General features: G+C 45.5%; 1 protein-coding gene across 1 annotated transcript in view; it reads left to right on the top strand.

Annotated features, from left to right (window-relative positions):
* Positions 1 to 13943, top strand: part of LOC311110564 (phospholipid phosphatase 4-like) — a gene marked incomplete at both ends in the record, with an annotated part of 189376 nt that extends 175433 nt beyond the window's left edge. Inside the window, 2 exons of the mRNA XM_084153069.1 lie at positions 7162 to 7332; positions 13657 to 13943. Coding sequence (XP_084009195.1) covers positions 7162 to 7332; positions 13657 to 13943 — 458 coding nt within the window. The remainder of the gene's footprint in view (positions 1 to 7161; positions 7333 to 13656) is intronic.
* Between the last annotated feature and the right edge of the window lie 12448 nt (positions 13944 to 26391).

The following is a 26391-nucleotide window of genomic DNA, read 5'->3' as shown; positions in this document are numbered from 1 at the left end:
AAAACAACAAAAGACGGAAACGTGACAGTACTCGGTAACACACAACCAACTCGAAACAAAATCCCACAAACACGAAAGAAAAGCCGACTGTTTAAATATGGCTCCCAATCAGAGACAACCAGCTGACAGCTGACACTCGTTGCCTCTGATTGGGAGTCACTCAGGCCAACATAGAAATAATCAAACTAGACCCACAACACAAAACATAGAAACTAACACCCTGGCTCAACATAGGAGAGTCCCCCGAGCCAGGGCGTGACAGTACCCCCCCCCCTAAAGGCGCGGACTCCGACCGCGCCAACCACACACAACAGGGGAGGGACCGGGTGGGCACTCCGCCTAGGCGGCGGATCCGGCTCCGGGCATGATCCCCACTCGCTCTCTAACCCCCCAAAGTACCCCTGGTCCGGTCTGGCCCTGCTGCCCGGAGCTGGACTGCACACTGGTGGAGCGGATTGCTCTAGCTCCGGCGTAACGCATCTGACCGGCGCCGGACCAGGCACCAGTGGAACAGGCACGTGCCGTGCCGGACCGACGACGCACACCCCTGGCTTGGTGTGGGGAACAGGCACGGGCCGTGCTGGACTGACGACGCACACCACTGGCTTGGTGTGGGGAGCAGGAGCGGGCCGGACAGGGCTGACGAAACGCACCACAGACTTGGTGCGGGGAGCAGGAATGGGCCGGACTGGGCTGGCGACACGCACCACAGACTTGGTGCGGGGAGCAGGAACGGGCCGGACAGGGCTGACGAAACGCACCATAGACTTGGTGCGGAGAGCAGGAACGGGCCGGACTGGGCTGGCGACGCGCACCACAGACTTGGTGCGGGGAGCAGGAATGGGCCGGACAGGGCTGACGAAACGCACCACAGACTTAGTGCGGAGAGCAGGAACGGGCCGGACAGGGCTGACGAAACGCACCACAGACTTGGTGCGGGGAGCAGGAACGGGCCGGACAGGGCTGACGAAACGCACCACAGACTTGGTGCGGGGAGCAGGAACAGGCCGGACCGTACTGGGGACACACACCACTGGTCCTACGCCGGGATCTGGAATGGGCCGGACCGGACTGGTAACACACCCCAGTACCTCTCGCCGTGCCTCTACACCTTCCACCCCCTCTTCGGCCAGTGGCCCCCGTAACCTGGCGGCCTCCTCTGCCAACCCGCTGGACCGCTCTACCGCGGCCTCCTGCTGCCCCGACGTCGTGAGACCCCCCTAAAAATTTTCTGGGGTTCTCTCCTCCCCGTAGGCCAGGCCTCTATAGTTCTCGCCCAACTCTCGTTATTCAGCTCCTCAATTGGCTTGACCCAGTCGAAACTCTTCCTCCATTGTTCCCAAGTCCACTCACTCCGCTCTTCAATCGGCTTAACCCAGTCGAGGCTGCCACGGAGATCTGCTAGGGATCTCCCTGGCGATGGCTCCTCGACTCGCTGCTTGGTCCAGTTGTGGTGGAATTTTCTGTCACGATCGTCTACCAATGAGGAGGACCAAGGCGCAGCGTTGCAGGCAAACATACTCATTTATTTAGCGAAACGTGAATCAAAACAACAAAAGACGGAAACGTGACAGTACTCGGTAACACACAACCAACTCGAAACAAAATCCCACAAACACGAAAGAAAAGCCGACTGTTTAAATATGGCTCCCAATCAGAGACAACCAGCTGACAGCTGACACTCGTTGCCTCTGATTGGGAGTCACTCAGGCCAACATAGAAATAATCAAACTAGACCCACAACACAAAACATAGAAACTAACACCCTGGCTCAACATAAGAGAGTCCCCCGAGCCAGGGCGTGACAGTGGTACAGAATCCCTAATCTTTATCCCAGCAAACCAAAATGGTTCTGTGAAAGTTCCCAGAACAGCTGTTAAGTGGCGGCAAATGTTCTCATAACACAAAAACTGTCCAGTTGTGCTGATGATTATACAATCGTTGTATAAATATTTGCCTGACGTTGCAAGAACATTCCTAGAACACATTACGTCTGTTCTTTAAAGGTTCTCCGAATGTTTCATTGGGTTGTGGGAACAATCTGGTGGGAACATTGTGGGGATATCACAAAAGATATGTTCCCAAAACACCAAAACTGTCCAGTTGTGCGGATGACTATAAAATGTTATTTTAGTGTGCAAAAAAACATTCACCTGATGTTACAAGAACGTTAGCAGAACACATTTCTTTAGATTGTGTGAACATTGTGGGGATATTACAAGAGATTGTATCCTGTTACAATGGTGCCAACATGTTGTGGCTGATCTTTCAGCGGGGGAGTGGGTGAATGTGTCAAAGACCTGACTGGGCCCAGCACTGCGTAGTATGGCTAGTTTTCTGTTGTGTTGGTGTTTGTGTACTTAGGAACATGTAACTTGGTTCCAGAAGAAAGCCACTTTCAATTTATTTAGGATGGGGGCTTTCATCAAGGTAAGTGTGTCTTGGTGTAACATTGTCCCCAGGCTATTGCACACACAGCACATATAAGCCTGGGATATTAACCATTCAAATTTGGCCTTAGTGGGAGTAACCATAGAATTCTATATGCTTGGCCTTACTAAGTAGCACAGTCAAAAAGTCATAATTATGGCTAAACCCTGCCCATTTCCACAATTGATCTTATTAAACATGTATTTTAAACCTAACCCTAACTAATGAAGGCCAAGTTTGCTGTGTTTGTCCACCAGACCTTCCATGCATTTGGTTGGAAGTTTCTGGGAACAAGATTAGGTGTATTTTGACTAACATGACATCACTTTAGTGCGTATGCCATCCTTCAGCACAACATGTCACCCTTTATAAAGCACATGTTTATTTCATATTCGACATAGTGGATTATGTCACATTTGACATGGGTGATTATGTCACACAGTTATGCCACATTTATGAACCCTTTATAAAGCATGACATACGGTTATAGATTATTTGTAACACATTTATATAGTGCTTATGAAGGCATTATGAAGACTTTATAAAGCCTTTATAAGCTGAACGTAATTTAAAGTGGGACCCTTCACAATAAGATTCCATTTGTAAAGGGTTTATAAATGGGTTATAATTACGTTATTAACGATTATTTAATAATCTAACCATTAATAAACGGTTATATATCGCATTGGTCAAAATAGTGCAATAACTGGTCAGTGTTTGCCAAATAGTGAGCCAATATTTAACTCCAGTTATTAACCATTTATTAATGCACTTATAAATGCTTATAAGATTAAACCTTATTTATCATCATGCAACCTTATTTTCAATAGTTGCACTGTTGAACAATGGTTGTTTTCTCACTTTTGGGTGTGATGCATTGTGGCTTTCCCAGGAACAGAAGAGGTTGGTTTTCATGATGTGTCTGGACCCACCTTTGAAACCCTGATGCCCTGACCAAATTTACATCCAGGAAATGATTCAATCATAATTCCTAACATATTACCTCTTTACCAGATTATATCAACACACTTACCAGTTCTCTGTGATATTCCAAATATGGTGCACGCTCTGGTGGGAAATGGTAGCCGTAATATCTTTGGTTGGTGAAACAGTGGAGGAGGTATCCTCTCACAACGTCTTCATACCCACCCTTCATTGACTGAACATGTTTAACAAAGTGTTACATCTTCTCTCATGTATGTAGTGATGAGTACCCAATACTGCCTATAAGTTTGTCTAAGCTCTGAGTGAACTCAAAAATCATCTATAAATGATTTACCCACATGTGGAGCTGCTAAAATTATACCTTATTTTAAAGTGACGGATCTATAAACATGTATAACTGAGTTATCAACATTTATAACTGCTAAAATTATACCTTATTTTAAAGTGGCAATCCACTGACCATTAACAAATGAGTCACCAATATTAAAACAGCTGAAAATATACCTTTAGAGAAAAGTTGAATATTTACATTTTAGCAGACACTCTTATCCTGGGGTGGCAGGTAGCTTAGTGGTTAAGGGCGTTGTACCAGTAACCGAAAGGTCGCTGGTTCTAATCCCCGAGCCGACTAGGTGAAAAATCTGTCTATGTGCCCTTGAGCAAGGCACTTAACCCTAATTGCTCCTGTAAGTCGCTCTGGATAAGAGCGTCTGCTAAATTACCCATTCATTCATTTATATCCAGAGCGACTTACAGGAGCAATCAGGGTTACGTGCCTTTCTCAAGGGCACATCGACAGATTTTTCACCTAGTCGGCTCAGGGATTAGAACCAGCAACCTTTCGGTTACTGGCACAACGCTCTTAACCATTAAGCTACCTGCGCCTATTCTCTTCATCATGCCATGCACGCTGCATTTTGGCCACTCACTGGCTGCCTTCTGCAACTAGCTACAGTTGAAGTCTGAAGTTTACATACACTTAGGATGCAGTCATTAAAACACGTTTTTCAACCACTCCACAAATTACTTGTTAACAAATTATAGTTTTGGCAAGTCGGTTAGGAAATCTACTTTGTGCATGACACAAGTAATATTTCCAACTATTGTTTACAGACATATTATTTCACTTATAATTCACTGTATCACAATTCCAGTGGGTCAGAAGTTTACATACACTAAGTTGACTGTGCCTTTAAACAGCTTGGAAAATTCCAGAAAATGATGTCATGGCTTTAGAAGCTTCTGATAGGCTAATTGACATAATTTGAGTCAATTGGAGGTGTACCTGTGGATGTATTTCAAGGCCTACCTTCAAACTCAGTGCCTCTTTGCTTGACATCATGGGAAAATCAAAATAAATCTTCCAAGACCTCGGAAAACAAATTGTAGACCTCCACAAGTCTGGTTCATCCTTGGGAGCAATTTCCAAATGCCTGAAGGTACCACGTTTATCTGTACAAACAATAGTACGCAATTATAAACACCATGGGACCACACAGCCGTCATACCGCTCAGGAAGGAGACGCGTTCTGTCTCCTAGAGATAAACGTACTTTGGTGCGAAAAGTGCATATCAATCCCAGAACAACAGCAAAGGACTTTGTTAAGATGCTGGAGGAAACAGGTTCAAAAGTATCTATATTCACATTAAAACGAGTCCTATATCGGCATAACCTGAAAGGCCGCTCAGCAAGGAAGAAGCCACTGCTCCAAAACAGCCATAAAAAAGCCAGACTACGGTTTGCAACTGCACATGGGGACAAAGATCGTACTTTTTGGAGAAATGTCCTCTGGTCTGATGAAACAAAAATAGAACTGTTTGGCCATAATGACCATCGTTATGTTTGGAGGAAAAAGAGGGTTGCTTGCAAGCCGAAGAACACCATCCCAACCGTGAAGCACGGGGGTGGCAGCATCATATAATAATAATAATATGCCATTTAGCAGACGCTTTTATCCAAAGCGACTTACAGTCATGCGTGCATAAATTTTTTTGTGTATTCATGCAGTGGGGGTGCTTTGCTGCAGGAGGGACTGGTGCACTTCACAAAATAGATGGCATCATGAGGAAGGAAAATTATGTGGATATATTGAAGCAACATCTCAAGACATCAGTCAGGAAGTTAAAGCTTGGTCGCAAATGGGTCTTCCAAATGGACAATGACCTCCAGCATACTTCCAAAGTTGCGGCAAAATGGCTTAAGGACAACAAAGTCAAGGTATTGGAGTGGCCATCACAAAGCCCTGACCTTAATCCTATAGAAAATATGTGGGCAGAACTGAAAAAGCATGTGCGAGCAAGGAGGCCTGCTTGGGCCAAAATTCAGCCAATTTATTGTGGGAAGCATGTGGAAGGCTACCCGAAACGTTTGACCCAAGTTAAACAATTTAAAGGCAATGCTACCAAATACTAATTGAGTGTATGTAAACTTCTGACCCACTGGGAATGTGATGAATGAAGTAAAAGCTGAAATAAATCATTCTCTCTACTATTATTCTGACATTTCACATTCTTAAAATAAAGTGGTGATCCTAACTGACCTAAAACAGGACATTTTTACTAGGATTAAATGTCAGGAATTGTGAAAAACTGAGTTTAAATGTATTTGGCTAAGGTGTATGTAAACTTCTGACTTCAACTGTAGGTGTTCCTTTTGTCCAGGTGGGAAAGGGCAGTGTGGAGTGCAATTTAGATTGCATCATCTGTGGAAGCTTGTGGAAGGCTACCCGAAACATTTGACCCAAGTTAAACAATTTAAAGGCAATGCTACCAAATACTAATTGAGTGTATGTAAACTTCTGACACACTGGGAATGTGATGAATGAAATAAAAGCTGAAATAAATCATTCTCTCTACTATTATTCTGACATTTCACATTCTTAAAATAAAGTGGTGATCCTAACTGACCTAAAACAGGACATTTTTACTATGATTAAATGTCCGGAATTGTGAAAAACTGAGTTTAAATGTATTTGGCTAAGGTGTATGTAAACTTCTGACTTCAACTGTAGGTGTTCCTTTTGTCCAGGTGGGAAAGGACAGTGTGGAGTGCAATTTAGATTGCATCATCTGTGGAAGCTTGTGGAAGGCTACCCGAAACGTTTGACCCAAGTTAAACAATTTAAAGGCAATGATTGGGGTGATCAGTCCTTGTGTCACGTCTCCTCCCGTTGCTCCCCTCCGGCGCGCTGATTCGCCGGTCTATTGAGCCAACGGTCTGAGCGCACCACCTCGGCAACACCGGAATGGAAACCCAATGCACCCTGATCACCTCCAGCGCACCTGCACCTCATCTCATCACCACCCCTATATAGCCCTGGAATGTTCAGTGTTGTGTTGTGTGTGATTGTTAGTGTCTGGTCGTGTACTCTCTTTTTGTTGTTCTCTTGCTCAGTGTTAAGTAAACCTTTACATTGTTGATTCCTGCGTCTGCGTCCTGCCTCTTCGTATCCTCAATACTCGTCACACCTTGGTTCCAAATATTGGGGAAAATGCCAGAGCTAAGGATGGTGTTAAAGAGTTTAGTATAGCAAATTGGAATTTGTGGTCTGTATATTTTATCATTTCATTTAGCATACCATCAACACCACAGGCCTTTTTGGGTTAGAGGGTTTGTATTATGTCCTGTATTTCATTCAATGTAATTGGAGAATCCAGTGGGTTCTGGTAGTCTTTAATAGTTCATTCTAAGATTTGTATTTGATCATGTATATGTTTTTGCTGTTTGTTCTTTGTTTGTTCCTTACTCTCCCCATCTCCCTCTCCCTCTCTCCCCCCATCCCTCAGTTGCGTTCTCTGGCTTGGGCTTCACCTCCTTCTACCTGGCTGGGAAGCTGCATTGCTTCACGGACCAGGGCCGCGGGCGCAGCTGGCGTCTGTGTGCCATGTTGCTGCCCCTCTACAGTGCTGTGATGATCGCCCTGTCCCGCACCTGCGACTACAAACACCACTGGCAAGGTCCGTCACGGTCTCTGTCACAGTCACGCCACATCCAAATTAATCATCAGATTTGACATTTAGGTCCAGGAGTTTTCTGACCATGTGACTTACAGGCTGTTAAATTCAGTCAACTGTATTATCCAACATGGGGGAATTAATTTTGAAACATTGCTTTAACTATCCCCAAATTCCCTGGTTTTCAACTAATCCTAGTTGAAGGATTCCCGTATCGTAATTCCAGGAATCTTCCAAATAGGATTTCTGGAAAACTGGGGAATTGCAACCCTATCATCACGATGTACACAGAAGACATAAAAAACCAAAATCACCATGAATATACTTAAAATTGTAGGCCTACATAAGATTACTATAATACACATAAACTCGGTATCTAAGGCCCACAGTTTTTCCTGGTATATTTACATTTACATAATTTATATCTATGCCAGCACTCAAGGCCCCAGTTCTGGCAGGATACATACAGACTGACTGTTCGTTTCATCTGTCAGCCTGTGTAGGTTTAGTTAGGAGCCAAAACCATCTTTATCACATTATGACCACATGAAAAAATACTACAGTTTACTATAGTAAACTGTAATATACAATAGAATACTATACTTCACACGGTAGAATCTATCGATCATGTGTATAACTTATTATAGAATGTTGTAGTATACTGTAGAATACTATAGTAAATACTACATTATTATCTTCAAAAAAGCACTGTAGTAAATGCTACAGTAATGTCCGCAAAAACACTACAGTCCGCAAAAACACTACACTTTTTAAACTATAGTAACTACTACGTTATTTCATTTGCATATACCCTGCCCATTCCCCTCCCCATTTCGCTGTCACGCTCGTTGAAGGACGGGTCAGACCAAGGCGCAGCGTGAAATGCATACATGTTTATTATAAAGATAAACACACGAACAAAAACGACAAAACAACGTAACTTGAAGTCCTCAGGCTAAACACAAATACAAGCCTCTACATGGAACAAGATCCCACAACTAATGATTGCCAATAGGCTGCCTAAGTATGATCCCCAATCAGAGACAACGAGCGACAGCTGTCTCTGATTGGGAATCACACCCGGCCAAACATAGAACTACAACACCTAGAACGTAAACATAGAAAATACAACATAGAACTCCACACCCTGACTCAACATACAAGAGTCCCATGAGTCAGGGCGTGACAATCGCAATTTGTGCCACCCATAAGTTAGAAACCTACATGCCAAGTATAGACCATATACAGTATTGTGTTTCCTACATGTTATCGAAAAAGAGCTGAAGCGCTGAACTATCTGTTCAGACCCCAGTCCTACCTACAGGTTATGGTAAATTTGCTCTTTTAGTATTTATCCAGTTGGTTTCTTGAAGGAGAAAGCCTCCACTTCTATGTCAAAGATAATACATTTAAAAAACTACAGTAAATACAACAGTATACTACAGTCTGCAAAAACACTACAGTAAATACTAAAGTAAAAACACCACATTAATTACTATAGTATATACTACAGTTTCCATTTACTACAGTATTTATACTATAGTTACTGTAAATAGTACAGTAAACTACAGTATATTACAGTGAATACTACAATAAAGTATGCAAAAACTCTACAATTAATACTATAGTATTCATACCATAGTATACTAAAGTATTTTTTCATGTGGGTGGTTTATCAAATATGGTGCTGTCTGGTTAACATTACTCTGCTAAGCCACTTGATGTAACAAGAAGTGTGTCCTCACCACAGAGACTCACAACACTGATGTCAATATATGAACCACAGTCATTAAGTAATCAACCAGGGGATAGGAACAAAAAGCTAACCAGGGTGTAGCAGTGTAACTCATGAAGTGGATAAGAGGTAGACCTGTCTCTCTCTCTTTCAGGAAACCTGTCTCTCTCTCTTTCACACACACACATGCAAATACACACAAACACACAAACACACGCACACAACAAACACACACACACACACACACACAGGGGTAATTGGAGGTTTCTATGAGAAAGAGGGTGATACGTGTGTGAATCTCAAAGCACTGGCGATGACAATGAGGTAACACATTTTCTATGGTGTCTTAACTGCCGTCTGTTCCTCAATCCCCACCAACATGGACAGTAACGTCCAGAGAGAGAGAGGGATAGAGAGACAGAAAGCAAGCACACAGCATTGAGTGATTTCCTGAGGGAGAGTGAGAGAGAGAACCAGAGAGACGAGAAAGAGAGAGAGCTGTGATGTCCAGTGATAAAGTGACAGCAGAAATGAGGCATTAGGCAACATTGCTGTCAGACACCACTAATTACTTTTAGAGGGATCCCACATGAAAAAATACTAGTTTACTATAGAATACTACAGTACACTGTCACGATCGTCGTTACAGGAAGCGGACCAAGGCGCAGCGTGTGATACAAACATGACTTTATTTTAATTAAAGTAACGAACAAAACAAAACACGACTCGTGAAGTCCAACGGTTTAAACATACCGAAACGGAACAAAAACCCACAACACCCAAAGGAAAACATACAGATTAAATATGGCTCCCAATCAGAGACAACCAGCCGACAGCTGACACTCGTTGCCTCTGATTGGGAGTCATGCAGGCAAACATAGAAACAGAACAACTAGAATACCCAACATAGAAAACGAACACATAGAATGCACACACCCTGGCTCAACATATAGAGTCCCCGAGCCAGGGTGTGACAGTACCCCCCCTAAAGGCGCGGACTGCGACCGCGTCTAAACACCCCAAACAGGGGAGGGCTGGGTGGGCATTCCTCCTCAGAGGCGGCTCCGGCCTTGACCACCACCCCTCCATAATACCCCCGTAGCGCCCCTGGTCCGGTCTGACCCCGCTGGCTGGATCTGGACTGGTCATTGACGGAGCGGATTGCTTACGCTCCGTTGTGGAGCAGCTGACCGGTCTTACCAGGCTGACGACTCGCACCCCGGGCTTGGTGCGAGTAGCAGGAACGGGCTGAACCAGGCTGACGACTCGCACCCCTGGCTTGGTGCGAGTAGCAGGAACGGGCTGAACCAGGCTGACGACTCGCACCCCTGGCTTGGTGCGAGTAGCAGGAACGGGCTGGACCAGGCTGACGACTCGCACCCCGGGCTTGGTGCGAGTAGCAGGAACGGGCTGAACCAAGCTGACGACTCGCACCCCTGGCTTGGTGCGAGTGGCAGGAACAGGCTGGACCAGGCTGGCGACTCGCACCCCTGGCTTGGTGCGAGTGGCAGGAACAGACCGGGCCGGGCTGGCGACGCACACCGTAGGTTTGGTGCGTGGAGCAGGAACAGGCCGGGCTGGGCTGGCGACGCACCCCGTAGGCTTGGTGCGTGGAGCAGGAACAGGCCGGGCTGGGCTGGCGACGCACACCGTAGGCTTGGTGCGAGGAGCAGGAACAGGCCGGGCAGGGCTGGCGACGCACCCCGTAGGCTTGGTGCGTGGAGCAGGAACAGACCGGGCTGGGCTGGCGACGCACACCGTAGGCTTAGTGCGAGGAGCAGGAACAGGCCGGGCAGGGCTGGCGACGCACACCGTAGGCTTAGTGCGTGGAGCAGGGACAGGCCGGGCTTGGCTGTGGAGACGGATAGGAGACCTGGAGTGACGAGCGGCCACCACCCGTCCTGGCTGAATGCCTACCCTCACACGCACTGTGTGTGGCATCCGCACAGGACGTACAGGGCTGTGTACCCGTACTGGCATAACAGCACGTGACACTGGAGCAGGAAATACGGGACCGCGGAGAGGCATTGGAGACCACGAGCGTTGAGCCGGCACACTCCGTCCTGGCTGCATACCCACCTTCGCACGACACGTGCGGGGTGCTCGCACAGAACGTACAGGACTATGCCGGACCACTCGTGGCACAGTACGCCGCTCCGCATACCGCGGAACCTGCCCCGTCCCATGCTGCCATGCCTGAGCACAGGAAGTTGGTTCCGCTCTCCATCCAGGCTCCGCGAACCTGCCTTCTGGCCCCCCAAACCCGGTGGCCTCCTCTCCAAATCGCCCTGTGCCCCCCCCTAAAAAATTATTGGGGGTGCCTCTCGTCCGTCCGACGATGGCACTGCTGGCGCCGCTGCTCCTCTCTCGCCAGGGCCTTGATCCTACCCCAAGGTCCCTTGCCCCCGAGCATGTCCTCCCAGGACCACACTTTGCCCACCTGGGCCATCGCCAGCCTCTCCATCTCCTTTCCTGGCGCTTCCTCCCATGTCCAGTCTGCCTGCTCCTGGACACGCTGCTTGGTCCTTTTACGGTGGGTTTTTCTGTCACGATCGTCGTTACAGGAAGCGGACCAAGGCGCAGCGTGTGATACAAACATGACTTTATTTTAATTAAAGTAACGAACAAAACAAAACACGACTCGTGAAGTCCAACGGTTTAAACATACCGAAACGGAACAAAAACCCACAACACCCAAAGGAAAACATACAGATTAAATATGGCTCCCAATCAGAGACAACCAGCCGACAGCTGACACTCGTTGCCTCTGATTGGGAGTCATACAGGCAAACATAGAAACAGAACAACTAGAATACCCAACATAGAAAACGAACACATAGAATGCACACACCCTGGCTCAACATATAGAGTCCCCGAGCCAGGGTGTGACATACACACTGTAGAATTATGTAGTAAACTGTAGTATAACGTAAAATACTATACTATACACTGTAGTATCTATCGATCATGTGAAGTACTTAGTATAGAATGTTGTATAATATTATAGTAAATGCTACAGTATTATCCACAAAAAAACACTATAGTATATACTACATTAATGTCCGCAAAAACACTACAGTCTGCAAAACCACAAAGAAATATGTATTATAGTAAATACTACAGTATTTAATTTGCATATGCCCTTTCCCCTCCACCATATCCCAATTTGTGCCACGCATAAGTGAGAAACCTACATCCCAAGTATAGATCATACTGTATATTGCCTTCCTTACAGGTTATAGAAAAGAGCAGAAGTGCTGAACTATTTGTTCAGTCCTACCTAATGTGGCCTTTTAGTATTTCTTCAGTAGGTTTTCTCAAGGAGAAAGCCTCCACTTCTATGTCAAAGATAGTAAATACTGCAGTATACTACAGTCTGCAAAAAAACTATAGTAAATACTACAGTATATTAGTCCAAAATCAGCCTGGGAGCTCCTAATAGCCTGCTCTGTGAACCATGCTGGGTGGATAACACCACACACTCTTCCCCATTAAGGGATGATTTAGCCCCTGGGTCCTTGGTATATGTCTGGGGTTCAGCTCAATCACTGGAGAAGGCACCCGTACTGAAGCATCAACACCATCAACCTTTAGATGACTCTATACATATCATGATACATTTCAAATCACCAGCTCAAGGACAGAGCCTCCACATCATTAGTTTGGAATGTATCCCTACTTTTAGAATAGTCATCCATCTCGACTGCATAGTTAAAATGTGCAGCTTGTGTGAGGTCATCAACAGGAGAAACTACTGTCTCTGTTCCAATATGCACTAGCATACACTAGTTGAAGCAATTCATTGGACATGTCTTCTAAGTGGGATGCTACAATGGACATTGGAATGTGGCCAGTCTATTTTCAAGCACAATTTATGGTGCAGGTGTTAACTTAATTTCTCCAGCTGGACAGATAAATAGTTGTTTCCAAAATCTTGTTGAGTCTAGTTCAGCCGGTCTAACTACTGCACAAGTTAGTCATTCTCTCTTCAACATTACAATGTATTTGTTTGTGAAAAGTTGTTGTTATTGGATCACAAATCAACATTACAATTTAGCACTTATTTTCAAAAATTGATCATGACTAGGAAATCATTTTGTTCTCAGCTATGGTGACAAAGTGACAGACGGTCTGTCCAAGCCAGGGACATGTTCAGACTCAGCCAGCCCCAGTAATGACAACAGCCCAACGTTCACCCGATCTTAGCCCAACGTTCACAAGAGCAACTGATAAAACTAAATTAGCTGACATTTCCAATGTAAACACCATTCATGAAGTAAATCACCAATGATTCATGCACTGAATAAATAACAAAGTACCCACGTTTATTTCCTATGGTAGATTTCTGAGATATAGATATGTTTGACCTAAAGTACAATCTAGCAAAACTTGTCTTATGTCCTGTGTGTGGTCGAGTGTGGCTCATTTGGTAAGAGTGTGGCACTAATAACGCCAATGTTCTGGGTATCACTCACATAGACATACAAAAAATGTAGTAGGCTCACTATACTGTAACTTGCTTTTGGAAAAACCGTCTGCTAAGTAGCATGTTATTATATGTACATTATTAATATATTATTATTATTCCACAGATGCCTTTGTTGGAGGGGTGATCGGCCTGCTTTTTGCCTACATCTGCTACCGGCAGCACTACCCCCCATTCCTGCACATGGACTGCCACCTGCCTTACGCCAGTCTGGCCAAAGCCCCCCACCTTGTCTCTGCCCAGGGCGACCCCCTGGTCCTGCCCACTGAGAACACCACCAGTCTGCCTCTGAAGGGGCTGACAGTGGGGCCACCCCTACCCCCAGAACTGGCCCGTAGCCTCACCCCCACCCATCGAGCACCCAACCCCCTCTCACTCACACAGACTGAGTAGCTAACACTTACACATTCCAGTGGACAGCACTGTACCGCCTCTCCCCCTCTCAACCTTTCTCCCAGTCTCTCGCCTTCCTCCACCCATCCTCGCTCTTTCTTTGATTTTTTCCCCTGCCTGAATCAGGAGCATTTCAGTGGTCTATATTTAGAGAGGCTGTGTATGTGTTGGAATATAGGACAACACTGCTGGAGCAAAAAGGCAAAAGAACATGAAAAAAATTAAAATAAGGGCCAGTTGCGCTAAATCAACATTCAACGGCTATGACATAGAGTGCCTTCGGAAAGTATTCAGACCCCTTGACTTTGACCACATTTTGTTACGTCACAGCCTTATTCTAAAATTGATTAAATAAATAAAAATCCTAAGCAATCTACCCACAATACCCCATAATGACAAAAACAGGTTTTGAGAAACGTATTTACATACTGTAAGTATTCAGACCCTTTGCTATGAGACTCGTAATTGAGCTCAGGTGCATCCTCTTTCCATTGATCATCCTTGAGATGTTTCTACAACTTGATTGGAGTCCACCTGTGATAAATTCAATTGATTGGGCATGATATGGAAAGGCACACACCTGTCTATATAAGGTCCCACAGTTGACAGTGCATGTCAGAGAAAAAAACAAGAATTGTCCGTAGAGCTCTGAGACAAGATTGTTTCGAGGCACAGATCTGGGGAAGGGTACCAAAACATTTCTGCAGCATTGAAGGTCCCCAAGAACACAGTGGCCTCCGTTATTCTTAAAAGGAAGAAGTTTGGAACCACCAAGACTCTTCCTAGAGCTCGCCGCCTGGCCAAACTGAGCAATCGGGGGAGAAGGATATTGGTCAGGAAGGTGACCAAGAACCTGATGGTCACTCTGACAGAGCTCCAGAGTTCCTCTGTGGAGATGGGAGAACCTTCCAGAAGGACAACCATCTCTGCAGCACTCCACCAATCAGGCCTTTATGGTAGAGTGGCCAGACGGAAGCCACTCCTCAGTAAAAGGCACATGATAGCCCACTTGGAGTTTGCCAAAAGGCACCTAAAGACTCTCAGACCATGAGAAACAAGATTCTCTGGTCTGATGAAATCAAGATTGAACTCTTTGGCCTAGTCAGGATCGAGGCAAAGATGAACGGAGCAAAGTACAGAGAGATCCTTGATGAAACCTGTTCCAGAACTCTCAGGACCTCAGACTGGGGTGAAGGTTCACCTTCCAACAGGACAATGACCCTAAGCACACAGCCAAGACAACGCAGGAGTGGCTCTGGGACAAGTCTCTGAATGTCCCTGAGTGGCCCAGCCGGACTTGAACCCGATCTAACATCTCTGGAGAGACCTGCAAATAGCTGTGCAGCAACGCTCCCCATCCAAACTGACACAGCTTGAAAGGATCTAAAGAGAAGAATTGGAGAAACTCCCCAAATACAGGTGTGCCAAGCTTGTATCCCCATACCCAAGAAGACTCAAGGCTGTAATCGCTGCCAAAGGTGCTTCAAGAATGTTCTGAGTAAAGGGTCTGAATACTTACATAAATGTGATATTTCCGTTTTTTGAGGTAGAAAATGCTAACTAATTTCTGTTTTTTAGGACTACAAGCTGGAGAGCTCTATGGAGCACTCGATACATTAGATGTCACAGCTCCCCAATTTGATTCATGAGATACAATATCTAATCCAGTGGTGGAAAAAGTAACCAATCATCATACTTGAGTAAAAGTAAAGATACCTTAATAGAAAATGACTCAATAAAAGTGAAAGTCCCCCAGTAAAATTCTGCCTGAGTGAAAGTCTGAATGTATTTGATTTTAAATATACTTAAGTATCAAAAGTAAATGTAATAAAAAAATATATACTTAAGTATCAAAAGTAAAAGTATAAATCATTGAAATTTCCTTATATTAAGCAAACCAGACAGCACCATTTTCTTGTTTTTTTAATTGATTTACAGATAGCCAGGGGCACACTCCAACACTCAGACATAATTTACAAACAAAGCATGTGTGCTAGGAGTCCGCCAGATCAGAGGCAAAATGGTTGACCAGGGACTTTCTCTTGATAAGTGAGTGAATTGGACCATATTCCTGTCCTGTAAGCATTCAAAATGTAAAGAGTATTTTTGGGTGTCAGGGAAAATGTATGGAGTAAAAAGTACATTCTTTTCTTTAGGAATGTAGTGAAGTAAAAGTAATCAAAATTATAAATAGTAAAGTAAAGTACAGACACCCAAAAAAACTACTTAAGTAGTATTTTCACTTAAGTACTTTATACCATTGATCTAATCGCTTCGACAGTGAGGGAAATCAGACTACAAAATCTGATAGCTAGCACATTTCGAACTTTGAGAGCACACATCCGCTAAAATGACCAAATGTATGGTCACTAAAGTTGTCCAAACTGTATTCTATTACTATGCCTCTGCCTTAGTCTTAGACCCACCGAGGTTGTTACTGCATTGTTCCCATCTCTCCTGTTGCTGGTTCTCCATGGCAACATAATGATAAATATAGCACCAATGCATTCATGGAGAGAAGCACTGTTCGATGACAGAACAATCTTCTACCCAGTCCTGTGTTTATTTCTCTTTTCCCAATTCCTCCCATTCGTTCTATCTGTTTCTCTCCATCCAGTTTCTCTTTTTCCTCAAATGTTTATCATGTCATCTTTCTTATCCCTCCATGATACTTCTCTCTCTCTCTTCTTTTTCTCTTCTCCCTTCTCTTTCTCTTTCGATCTTTCTTACTCTTTCTTTATCTCCCACCCTCTCTCCCTCCTCCATCTCCCCCCGCTCCCTCTCTCACACTCTCTCTCGCTAAGTATTCTCTCCCTCTCTCCTTCTTGCCATGGCGTGGGCTGACTGGGTATTTACCATTTCCTGCACTGAGGTAGATTTGAATACAGATTAAAGTTCAATGAGGGCAATTAATAACGGGCAGGTGGAATTGGTATGGTGGAAGAGCGTTGATCCGGGCATTAACTCTAATCCTCATTATGTTGGGTTAGGCAGCACTGCTTGTGAGGACATTAGGGTCAAATTAAAATTAAGCAGCCCTAAAGACAGCCCAAGCATTGCAAATAGATTTTAGGCAACAGTGGCCTCACAAAATAAATAGACATTGTAGAATTCTAGAGGGGTTAGGGCCATTACAGAGGGTGTGTTTCTTGAAGTCATTACTCATTACTCCTTACTGGGTCTTGAGTTATGCCAAGCTCAATTTGAGTGCCAATTTATAAAAGGAAATACCAAGGACGGTTGATTTCCAGCAACTGAAAGTGTTCTGTGATGTAAGCAACTAGAAGTTATTTAGAGAGATAACATATTCCTCCTTGTTAGTCATCAAACTGATTTGCATAGCCCCCCAAGCAGATGTAGTTCAGACTAAGATGAATTGGCATATTTTAGTTAATGCTGAAGCATACCGTACCATTGCTGTGACATTATAGGGATGGGCTGAGCTGAGCTTCTGCATTTTACTTACCCTGATTTAGCCCACAGCAGTAAAAGGTTAAGTGTTTCTTGAAAGTCTTAAGCAAATCTACTTTGAAACAAAAGTATACACCACACACACATGGTTATGGGCGTACAAAAAAGAACACACCTGTTCCATGTCAGATATAGAGTTGAAATGTATTCAATTTTGAGTTTGTATCCCAATATTACACGTTATATACATCACAGAAGACTGAAATATAACAAAACTGTTTGAGATAGAAAATCACTGGATTTTCTGCGCTTAAAAAAAATACATGTTTATTAATTATGAAATTATGACAAATATTAATAACATTCCACCCATGAGGCCACTAGGTCATTTGACTGCAGGAAAGGGCTACCTGCTTGCTGCCCCATCCAGCACTACTCACCATAATACAGAATGAGGGACGGCAATTCAGCACCCAAGTCCACCCAAAAAGGAAAACAAAAGACTACAGTGCATTGCAAAAGTATTCATCCCCCTTGGCGTTTTCCCAATTTTGTTGCATTACAAACTGTAATTTAAATGGATTTATATTTGGATTTCATGTCATGGACATACACAAAATAGTCCAAATTCGTGAAGTGAAATTAAAAAAATTACTTGTTAAAAAATAAAATAAAAAAATAACAAATGGAAAAGTGGTGCGTGCATATGTATTCACCCCCTTTGCTATGAATCCCTTAAATAAGATCTGGTGCAACCAATTACCTTCAGAAGTCATATAATTAGTTAAATAAAGTCCACCTGTGTGTAATCTAAGTGTCACATGATATGTTACATGATCTCAGTATATATACACCTGTTCTGAAAGGCCCCAGAGTCTGCAACACCACTAAGCAAGGGGCACCACCAAGCAAGTGGCACCATGAAGATCAAGTAGCTCTCCAAACAGGTCAGGAACAAAGTTGTGGAGAAATACAGATCAGGGTTGGGTTATAAAATAATATCTGAAACTTTGAACATCCCACGGAGTACCATTAAATCCATTATTAAAAAATAGAAAGAATATGGCACCACAACAAATCTGCCAAGAGAGGGCCGCCCACCAAAACTCACGGACCAGGCAAGGAGGGCAGTAATCAGAGAGGCAACAAAGAGACCAAAGATAACCCTGAAGGAGCTGCAAAGCTCCACAGCAGAGATTGGAGTATCTGTCCATAGGACCACTTTAAGCCATACACTCCACAGAGCTGGGCTTTACAGAAGAGTGGCCAGTTTAAAAAGCCATTGCTTAAAGAAAGAAATAAGCAAACACGTTCGCCAAAAGCCATGTGGGAGACTCCCCAAACATATGGAAGAATGTACTCTAGTCAGATGAGACTAAAATTGAGCTTTTGGGCCATCAAGGAAAATGCTATGTCTGGCGCAAACCCAACACCTCTCATCACCCCGAGAACACCATCCCCACATTGAAGCATGGTGGTGGCAGCATCATGCTGTGGGAATGTTTTTCATCGCAGGGACTGGGAAACTGGTCAGAATTGAAGGAATGATGGATGGCGCTGAATACAGGGAAATTCTTGAGGGAAATCTGTTTCAGTCTTCCAGAGATTTGAGACTGGGACGGAGGTTCACCTTACAGCAGGACAATGACCCTAAGCATGCTGGTAAAGCAGCACTCGAGTGGTTTAAAGGTGAAACATTTAAATGTCTTGGAATGGCCTAGTCAAAGCCCAGACCTCAATCCAATTGAGAATTGGTGGTATGACTTAAAGATTGCTGTACACCAGCGGAACCCATCCAACTTGAAGGAGCTGGGGCTATTTTGCCTTGATGAATGGGCAAAAATCCCAGTGGCTAGATGTGCCAAGCTTATAGAGACATACCCCAAGAGACTTGCAGCTGTAATTGCTGCAAAAGATGGCTCTACAAAGTATTGACTTTGGGGGGGGGTGAATAGTTATACACGCTCAAGTTTCCGTTTTTTTGTCTTATTTCTTGTTTGTTTCACTATAAAAAATATTTTGCATCTTCAAAGTTGTAGGCATGTTGTGCAAATCAAATTATACAAACACCCCCCAAAGTCAATTTTAATTCCAGGTTGTAAGGCAACAAAATAGGAGAAATGCCAAGGGGGTGAATACTTTTGCAAGGCATTATATGTCTCTGCCTGCAGTCCCATACCAGTCTAACTCTATTCTGCAATGATTAGTCAGTGGTTTCTTCTTTGTTGTTCTGAAACTTTGTAAGATAGAGCTCCGTTATTTTACATCTTGGCTTTGAGAGCAAGATAAGAATCACAGTCATGATCAACAATCTGACACACTTGTTATAAGTGTGTGTGTGTGTGTGTGTGTGTGTGTGTGTGTGTGTGTGTGTGTCTGATTGTGTGTGTCGAAAGAGTCCACCAGCATGTTGGACTAGGACCGTGCTTTTGGTGAAATAACATTACAACACAAAGCTAACCAAGTTAGGCATGAGGCTTTCCTTAAGTCCAAGATGGAGGGGTCTTTGTGTAGGTGCTAAACACTGGACACCATCAGCATTTCCATGTGGAGGTCTGAGCATGTCTGGAAGCTGGTCATCAGCCCTGCGAAGAGTTGACCCAGCAGATGCACAAAGTCTATAACTTTCTGTAAGATCACGTGTGTCTTTGCACCACTATTTATAATGAACAGTGTTTGCAGTTATATGTGTCCTTGAGTGACGCCTAAAGCGTTAGGTCATAATTCTGTGATGTTTCTGGGAGTTTTAAAGTGATGTATAGCCCTATGGACTGCCTGATGGAGCCACAAAGTACTGGAACTTGATCCTTTTCCTCTTTATTGGTTATATTCCTAATGTAAAAAAAAAAGTATGTGTCTTGAAAATATATATCAAGTGAAAAAAAAGTTGTAATTAAAAGTGTTTGAGGATAAATATTCAATGGAAAAATTGCTGTTCATAAGAGTACAATAATATTTTGCTTCATTTATCAACAATGTTTTACTCATCAATTCCTTCTAATCTGCAATATGTAAATTGAAAAAGGCAACCGGACCGATGTTGATAGCCGTCTTTTGAGAAAAAAAAAAGTAACATTATTGACCATGGCATGACAATACCATTTGTGAAAAGACACTATTGTATGTGGATAAGCATGTCTGGCCTTGAGAGCAAAATGTGTTTTGATGTTTATATACTTGATGTGCAACAATGAACTGGATCCTGATGGGTGCTTTGTTCGTTGATAATTGGGACTCTACAGACCTTTCATTTGTAGCTAAGGAAACCTTTTATTTTACAACATCAACTAGTAGCCATTTTGGAAACACTACATAAACCCCAAACTTTGAGGATGTTGATAGAAACTACATTTGGAGTGATATATAATATGCAACTGAACAATTGTATACTGTATGTCCACATTTGAAATAGAATATGTCCTCTGTAGCTCAGTTGGTAGAGCATGGTGCTTGCAACGGCAGGGTTGTGGGTCCGTTTCCCACGGGGGGCCAGTATGAAAATGTATGCACTCACTAACTGTAAGTCGCTCTGGATACGAGCGTCTGCTAAATGACTAAAATGTCAAATGTAACCTGGTTAGATAAGTTCGTTTTTTCTTCTCCACTGTCAGATGAAATTGTAGAACTGAAGGAGACTTGTGTCTGTTACTCTCTGTTCACAGTGAAGGTGTGTGCGTTGTGTTGTTCTACATCAGTACAGCTGCACTCTTATTTGGGGTGTTTACAATAAACATCAGCATATGCTTATTACTATGGTATCTTGGATTTTGTCTTCACCTGTCAAGACTAAATGTAGGTATTTTGCAGTGTGTTATGGACTGGGTGTGAGTTTACCTTGTTAGAGTAAGTGGCATGAAAAGTTTGTGAGTGAGGCAGGGCAGGTCAATTCCATCTACAGTACATTCTTTTTTACAGTGTGTCTCTGTATATATGTGCATGCTGTGAAACAATGAATAGTGGGGTGCAGTATCTGGCTCTCACGATGTGCCCAGGCAAGCCTATCCTCACCTCCTCCCGCTGTGAGGATGACATGTCCATAATTCTTCATTACGAGCTGCACACCAAAGTCCCCTGGCTCTGAATTCCCACTACAAGGGTCTCGCTGGCAGGAAGGACCAGAGAAATTAGATGAACTTCATTGAACACATTTAGGATGCGTTCCAATTGGCACCCTATTCACTACATAATGCACAACTTTTGACCAAGGCCGATAGTGCTCTGGTCAAAAGTAGTGCACTATATAGGGAATAGGGTGCCATTTGGTGCTCAGCCTTAGATGCACAAACCGTTGAGCTACCGGAACTGTAGATGTGTTGCAACTCATTAGTGTTCACAGCATCCTAGTAATGTAATCATAATAAGTCAGATTCCAATGATATTCCCTTTTACACTCACAGATGTAGGGCTAAGGATCATTTCAGTATCACGTCGGGATCACCAAACTGTAGAGGGAATTATGTATTTTTTTATTTACGTGTTTGTTGTTATGGAATTACACAGGCATTATCGGTGGTCTGTGCCAATATTTCCAATGTTTGTTTAGGACACTGTTCTCTTAAGAGACTTGAAAACCTGAAACCCTGGACACAAACAACCCTAGGGCATTTCCATCAAAAAGGAACCATGAGCACCAACATGTGAAGTTCATAGGAGTATATCAAATTGGGTTTCAAACGAAAGCTAAGAGTCTATATTTTGGAGAAATTAAGGCATGATACATTTTTCAATCATTTTCCATCTTTAAAATGTGGCCTGATAAAGGCTTTGATTTCTGGATAATCAGGTGGAAAGGGGTCCTTGGAAACATCTACCAGAAATGTCTTAAAAGGTATCAGAAATACATCAGAACACAATCATGTTGACGGAAAGACCCCTGCCAACTAATATCAACACTTATATTTAGTGTTGAAGAAATTGTTAACCTTCTTTAAGTTTAATAAATATTGCCTTGTGCCTTGTAATTATGTTACCAAAAACACATATCTTTAAGATATTTTCTAATTTCTCTCCCTCATAAGGGGGTAGGATAATGAAAGTTCACAGAAGTAACAAGTAATGGTAGACCTACCAATCAGTTATAGTGATTTTACTGATATCAATTTTGTTTATTATTAAATGATTAAAACCCATAATTCTGTTATCAAATTGGTAACGGAAGTACCAAAAGATCAGCAATGGAATTACTGCAACTGAATTGGCTACAATGGGAAATCATAATAGTCACAGACCACAGTTGGGTCACCTGCTACTGTCATCGCTTCCACTGGCATACTGTTACGTTCAGATGATACCTGTTTTCTTTCTGTTTCTGTCGTCTGGTGGACAAACCAAGAGCATTAAAACAGTCTGAGTCTGGAAAACCCCTCCCTCCCTCTCTCTCTCTCACTTTCTCTCTCTCTCTCTCTCTCTCTCTCTCTCTCTCTCTCTCTCTCTCTCTCTCTCTCTCTCTCTCCAGTTAACGTCATCTCTCCAAGCTCTAACTGACGCCTACCCATGAGCCCCCTCTCATTCCATCCTCCCCCACTGAGAACGACCGACACCGGACATCCATGGACGCTGAAAAATAGTAGACATTTTGTCAAAAGTTTGGACACACCTACTCATTCAAGGGTTTTTCTTTCTTTTTACTATTATGTACATTGTAGAATAATAGTGAAGACATCAAAACTATGAAATAACACATATGGAATCATGTAGTAACCAGAAAAGTGTTAAACAAATAGTAAAAAATAAAGAAAAACCCTTGAATGAGTAGGTGTGTCCAAACTTTTGACTGGTACTGTATGTTTCACAAGTTTGGATAGCACAGTACAGTATAGTGAGTAGAGCACAGTAGAGTACAGTCCAATACAATACAGGTGTCACGCCCTGGCTCTGGGGACTCTTAAATGTTGAGCCAGGGTGTGTAGTTTCTATGTTGTGTTTTCTATGTTTAGTTTCTAGATCGTTTAGATCTATGTTGGCCAGGGTGGTTCCCAAACAGAGGCAGCTGTAGCTCGTTGTCTCTGATTGGGGACAATACTTAGGTAGCCTGTTGGCACTAGTGGGTGGTGGGATCTTGTTCCGTGTAAGGTATTGTTGTGTGTATGCTACCTTGGACTTCACGTTTCGTTTGTTGTTTTGTCGTGTGTTTAGTCATCAATAAACATGAATGCATATCACGCTGCGCCTTGGTCCGTCTCGTCCCTAAACGATCGTGACAGAAGATCCCACCAAATGAGGACCAAGCAGCGTGTCCAGGAGCAGACAGCCTGGACCTGGGAGGAGATCCTGGATGGGAAGGGATCCTGGACCTTGGGAGGAGACAGTGGAGGCGCGCTATAGAGAGGAGCAGCGGCAACGCAGAAGGTGCCGGCCGAGGAGGAAGCCCGAGAGACAGCCCCAATAAAAAAAATTGGGGGGGCTAAAAGGGTGGTTGGCGGATCCTAGTGTTAGACCAGAGCCAACTCCCCATACTCATGCAAGGAAGCGTGTGACTGGGCAGGCTCCGTGTTATGCGGAGCTACGTACTGTGCCGCGAGTGTTCCGGCACAGTCCTGTACGTCCTGTGCTAGCACCACGCACGTGTCGTGTGAAGATGGGCATTCAGCCAGGACGGGGTGTGCCGGCTCAACGCTCGTGGTCTCCAGTACGCCTCCTCGGTCCCGTATATCCTGCGCCGGTGCTACGTACTGTATCGCCAGTACGCGTGCACATCCCCGTACGTCCTGTGCTAATACCTCACACATATTGTGTGGAAGTAGGCATCCAGCCAGGACGGGTTGTGTCAACTCTCCGCTCCAGACCTCCAGTCCGCCTCCACAGTCCGGTACGGCCTGTTCCTGCTCCCCGCACCAAGCCAGTAGTGCGTGTTCCCAGTCCGGCCCGGCCCGTTGCTGCTCCCCGCACCAAGACAGTGGTGCGTGTTCCCAGTCCGGCCCGGCCCGTTCCTTATCCCCGCACCAAGCCAGTGGTGCGTGTTCCCAGTCCGGCCCGACCCGCTCCTGCTCCCCGCACCAAGCCAGTGGTGCGTGTTCCCAGTCCGGCCCGGCCCGTTTCCTGCTCCCCGCACCAAGCCAGTGGTGCGTTTTCCCAGTCCGGCCCGACCCGTTCCTGCTCCCCGCACCAAGCCAGTGGTGCGTGTTCCCAGTCCGGCCCGGCCAGTTTCCTGCTCCCCGCACCAAGCCAGTGGTGCGCGTCTCCAGCCCGGTCCGGCCTGTTCCTGTCTCTCGCACCAAGCCAGTGGTGCGCGTCTCCAGCCCGGTCCGGCCTGTTCCTGTCCCTCGCACCAAGCCAGTGGTGCGCGTCGCCAGCCCGGTCCGGCTTGTTCCTGTCCCTCGCACCAAGCCAGTGGTGCGTGTGTCCAGTCCGGCACGGCCCGTGCCTGTTCCACCGGTGCCTGGTCCGGCATCGGTCAGCTGCTCCACTCCGGAGCTAGAGCAGTCCGCTCCACCGGTGCCTGATCCAGCTCAGGTCAGCGGCTCCACCCCGGAGTCAGAGCAGTTCGCTCCACCGTCGTCGGGTCCAGCTCCAGTCAGCGGTTCCAGTCCAGACCCAGACGTCAGCCCCTCTCTAGGTTTGGGGTTTTATACTTTAAACTATATCAAATATGCCAAATGGCTTTTGCCAGGGTGTCACGCCCTGGCTCTGGGGACTCTAGTATGTTGAGCCAGGGTGTGAGTTTTCATTTGTTTTTTGTTTCTAGTTGTTGTATTTCTATGTTGGCCAGAATGGTTCTCAATCAGAGGCAACGAGTGTCAGCTGTTGCTGGTTGTCTCTGATTGGGAACCATATTTAGACAGCCTGTTTTCCCACAGTGGTTGTGGGATCTTGTTCCAGTGTGGTTTGTGTTAGACCGTGGATGTCACGTTATCGTTTGTTGTTTTGTTCGGTAAATCACAAATAAAAATAGTATGTTTGCATTCAACGCTGCGCCTTGGTCTCCTGTTCCCGACTCACGCCGTGGACGACGGGGCAGCAGGAGGCCGCGATGGAGCGGTCCAGCGGGTTTGCAGAGGAGGCCGCCAGGTTAAGGGGGCCACTGGTCACAGAGGAGAGGGAAAGTGTAGAGGCACAGCGAGAGGTACTGGGGTGTGTTACCAGTCCGGTCCGGCCCGTTCCTGATCCCTGCGTAGGGCCAGTGGTGTGTGTCCCCAGTACGGTCCGGCCTGTTCCTGTTCCTCGCATCGAGCCTGTGGTGCGTGTCGTCAGCCCGGCCCGGCCTGTTCCTGCTCCCCGCACCGAGCCTATGGTGCGCGTTGCCAGCCCGTCCCGGCCTGTTCCTGCTCCCCGCACCAAGCCTATGGTGCGCGTCGCCAGCCCGGCCCGGCCCGCTCCTGCTCCCCGCACCAAGTCAGTGGTGCGCTTCGTCAGCCCGGTCCGGCCCGTTCCTGCTCCCCACACCAAGCCTATGGTGCACGTCGCCAGCCCGGCCCGGCCTGTTCCTGCTCCCCGCACCAAGTCAGTGGTGCGCTTCGTCAGCCCGGTCCGGCCCGCTCCTGCTCCCCGCACCAAGTCAGTGGTGCGCTTCATCAGCCCGGTCCGGCCCGCTCCTGCTCCCCGCACCAAGTCAGGGGTGCGTTTCGTCAGCCCGGCTCGGCCCGTTCGTGCTCCCCACACCAAGCCAGTGGTGTGCGTCGTCAGTCCGGCACAGCCCGTGCCTGTTCCACTGGTGCCTGGTTCGGCACGGGTCAGCTGCTTCACGCCGGAGCTAGAGCAATCCGCTCCACCAGTGTGCAGTCCAGCTCCGGTCAGCAGGGCCAGACCGGACCAGGGGTACTTTGGGGGGTTAGAGAGCGAGTGGAGATCATGCCCGGAGCCGGATCCGCCGCCAAGACGGAGTGCCCACCCAGTCCCTCCCCTGTGGTGTTTGGTTGGCGCGGTCGGAGTCCGCGCCTTTGGGGGGGGGGGTACTGTCACGCCCTGGCTCTGGGGACTCTAGTATGTTGAGCCAGGGTTTGATTTTTCATTTGTTTTTTGTTTCTAGTTGTTGTATTTCTATGTTGGCCAGAATGGTTCTCAATCAGAGGCAACGAGTGTCAGCTGTTGCTGGTTGTCT

This window comes from Coregonus lavaretus (assembly GCF_964263955.1).
Source record: "Coregonus lavaretus genome assembly, chromosome: 36".
NCBI lineage: Eukaryota > Metazoa > Chordata > Actinopteri > Salmoniformes > Salmonidae > Coregonus > Coregonus lavaretus.
Note: the sequence above shows the minus strand (reverse complement) of the source record. Positions and strands in the feature narration are given on the sequence as shown.